We start from the raw sequence: 3,227 nt of genomic DNA, 5'->3' as shown, positions 1-3,227 counted from the left end.
ATGAATCAGTTTCTTTGCATCAGGTGGCCCAAGTATTGGAGTTTCAGCTTCAGCATTAGTCCTTCAAATGAATATTCAAGACTAACTTCCTTTAGAACTGAATTAAGTTAAGAAACTTAATTCAACAATTTATTAAAGAATGATATATCATGGCCAAGTGGGATATAGTCTAGGTGTACAAGGATGGTTCAGTATTTGCAAATCAATCAACATGATATACATTAATAGCATAAAGGATAAAAACTTATATAATTATCTCAATAGACAAAGAAAAAGTATTTGACAAAATACAGCATCCATTCATGTTTAAAACTCTTAATAAACTTGCTATAATGGGAACACATCTCAAAATAATACAGGCCATTTACAACAAACACACAATTAATATCATATTTGATGGTAAAAACTGAAAGCTTTTCTCCAAGATGAGGAACAAGACAAGGATGCCTACTCTCACCATTTCCGTTTAACATAGTACTTGAAGTCCTTGTCACAGCAGTCACATAGGAAAAAGAAATAGAAGGCATCCAAATTGGAATAAAACTATTAAAATGCAAAAAGCCTATCAAACAGAAGATACTTGCAAATAATTAGTCAATAAGGGGTTAATGTCCAAAATATATAAAGAAATTTATATGCAATATGAAAACTGTAAATAAACTGATTTTTAAAAAGGCAGAGGCCCTAAATAAACATTTTTCCAAAGAAACATACGGATGGGCAACAGACACATGAAAAGACATTCAACATCTCTAATCATCAGGTAAATGCAAATCAAAACCCAATGAGATCTCACCTCACCCCAATCAGAAAACTATCATCAAAAGCCAAGAAGTAATGAGTGTTGCTGAGGATGTGAAGAAAAGGGACCCTTTGGGCACCCTTGTTGGGAAAGTAAACTGGTGCAGCCACTATTTAAAACAGCATAAAAGTTCTTCAAAAATTAAAAATATAAATACTATATCATTCAGCAATTCCATTCCTGGATATCTATCAGAAGAAAACAAAAACACTAATTTGAAAATATATATGCACCCTAATATTCACAGAAGCATTATTTCTAATCACCAAGATATGGAAGCAATCAGTATTCATCCATATGAATAGATAGAGAATATATGTACATATATATATATATACACACACACAATGAAATATTACTTAATCATAAAAAGGATAAAATCTCATCATATGAGACAACATGGAAAACCTGGAGGGTATTATACTTAGCAAAATAAGTCAGACAGAGAAAGACAGATGCTGTATGTTTTCACTTATATATGGATTCTAAAATGCAAAACTAACAGAACAGAAACAGACTCATAGATATAGGGAATAAACTACCGGTTACTACAGGGGAAAGGGGTGGGTGTAGGAGTGAAATCGGTGAAGAGGATTAAGAGGTACAAAAATTATGTGTATTTTTCCATACTTATAAAATAAATAAAATTATGTAATGCACAGTAAGGAAAGGAATCGACCCTGCCAATACCTTAACTGTAGCCTGTGAAACTGATTTCAGACTTCTTGCATCCAGAATTGAAAGAGGATAAATTTGTTTTAATTAAACGACCAAGTTCATATTAACCATTGAGCATATGTGTGTTTTTTGTTTGCGCTGCTGCAAGAGTAGGATGAGATGTATCTGCAGTTGTCCATTGGGATGCATCATGGTGAGGCAGGTTTGGATGGACATTCTTGGAACAGCCAACTTAGCTGAATAACATCTTCCTGGAGTCACTTTTCTCTTCTTTTAGTTCCTTTCACTTCTTCCCATTTTGAAGTAGAGCATATTGTAGCTAAATATTTATTTTGATAGGGCTTCCCTCATAGGTGAGTTGGTAAGGAATCCGCCGGTAATGCAGGAGACCCCGGTTCCATTTGTGGGTCGGGAAGATTCCCTGGAGAAGGGAAAGGCTACCCACTCCAGTATTCTTGGGCTTCCCTTGTGGGTCAGCTGGTTAAAAAGATCCCCTGGAGAAGGGAAAGGCTACCCACTTCAGTGATCTGGCCTGGAGAACTCCATGGGCTCTATAGTCCATGGGGTCGCAAAGAGTCGGACCCGACTGAGCGCCTTTCACTTTCACTTTCTTATCTATCAATAGACCTCTCCTAGCTACAAGTTTGAGACTCTAGCGCAGAAGAAGATACAGATTGAGAGGAAGATAAAGACCAAAGTCTCAAATCTGTAAGGCCAATAAGAAGCACTGCAAATGCCCTGTGGTGGCCTCACAGTGTGACTGTGGCTGGAGGAGGGGCTGAGCCCCGCGGAGGGTTTGAGTACAGGCTGCAGGTGCCCGGGGAGCACAGTGCTGCACAGCACAGAAGTAAGTGCCTGAGTCTGTGGTCCGCAAAGAGGAAACGTGCAGTGAGCTGCGGCGTTCTTTAAGGACTGTCGTGGCATTTAATCTTCCTTCCTGCCTCGTTCCTGAAGGAATGTAAATGAGGTGGATGAGGCGGCCCCGGGGCTTCTGAAGATACCACCGCACACTGTCTGCCAAGGTGGAGAAATTACACCACAGTGTAGAGCTGGCTCCCTCCTGTGGAGTCAGGGCTGGGGGACTCTGCTCCACATCCACCCCTCTCACACCTGATGAGAAAGAGACAGACAGTCACAGGTGAGGCTCACTGTAACTCTGAAAAAACCCTGAACTTATCCCTCCATCTCCCATCGATGTTGAGGATAGGAAGTGTGCAGGACTTGTCAACTCTTTCTACTCCCTCCCTCAACAGTACAGCAGCTGCTCATTTCTTCAGATTCCCCTGCAGGGCAGCCCCAACTCACAGCAAACCCAGGCAAACCAAAGCCCCAGCACAGTGCCCACCAGCCTCTTCATGATGCCTTGACTTGCTGCTGAGAAATTTTCACCTTAAAATACACAGCTAAACCCGTAAGTGGTGTGTCACTTCTTGTCTGGAAATGTTCCTGCTCCTGCAACCAATCAGCTCACCCAACAAACCCTGCTCAGGTGACACTCTGTGACAGGAAGCCCCACCAAACAGTCAACTCCACCAAGAACACTGAACTTGAGAAAACAAATCCTTTCTTTGCAAATTGAAAAAGAAAAAATCTAAGATGCCCATAGGAATGAAACATTTGCAATACTCTATATTTTCTGTACTATTTGCCTTCACAGAACATGCCAACTTCCTGAAAATAACACAGGCTGAAACTGTAAGTCCTTTAAGCTACCAGATCTCAGGGGTTTGCAGATAGCTCCCCCTAC

The 3,227-nt window shown here is 40.5% G+C and overlaps 1 gene segment (V, D, J or C); it reads right to left on the bottom strand.

The window, feature by feature from the left end:
- Positions 1 to 2,032: 2,032 nt before the first annotated feature.
- Positions 2,033 to 2,877, bottom strand: LOC102396860. The segment is given in 2 exon segments: positions 2,033 to 2,590; positions 2,786 to 2,877. Coding segments are annotated over 2 exon segments (462 nt in total).
- Between the last annotated feature and the right edge of the window lie 350 nt (positions 2,878 to 3,227).

This window comes from Bubalus bubalis, chromosome 11 (assembly GCF_019923935.1).
Source record: "Bubalus bubalis isolate 160015118507 breed Murrah chromosome 11, NDDB_SH_1, whole genome shotgun sequence".
Lineage (NCBI taxonomy): Eukaryota > Metazoa > Chordata > Mammalia > Artiodactyla > Bovidae > Bubalus > Bubalus bubalis.
This window is presented reverse-complemented; position numbering and strand designations above follow the sequence as displayed.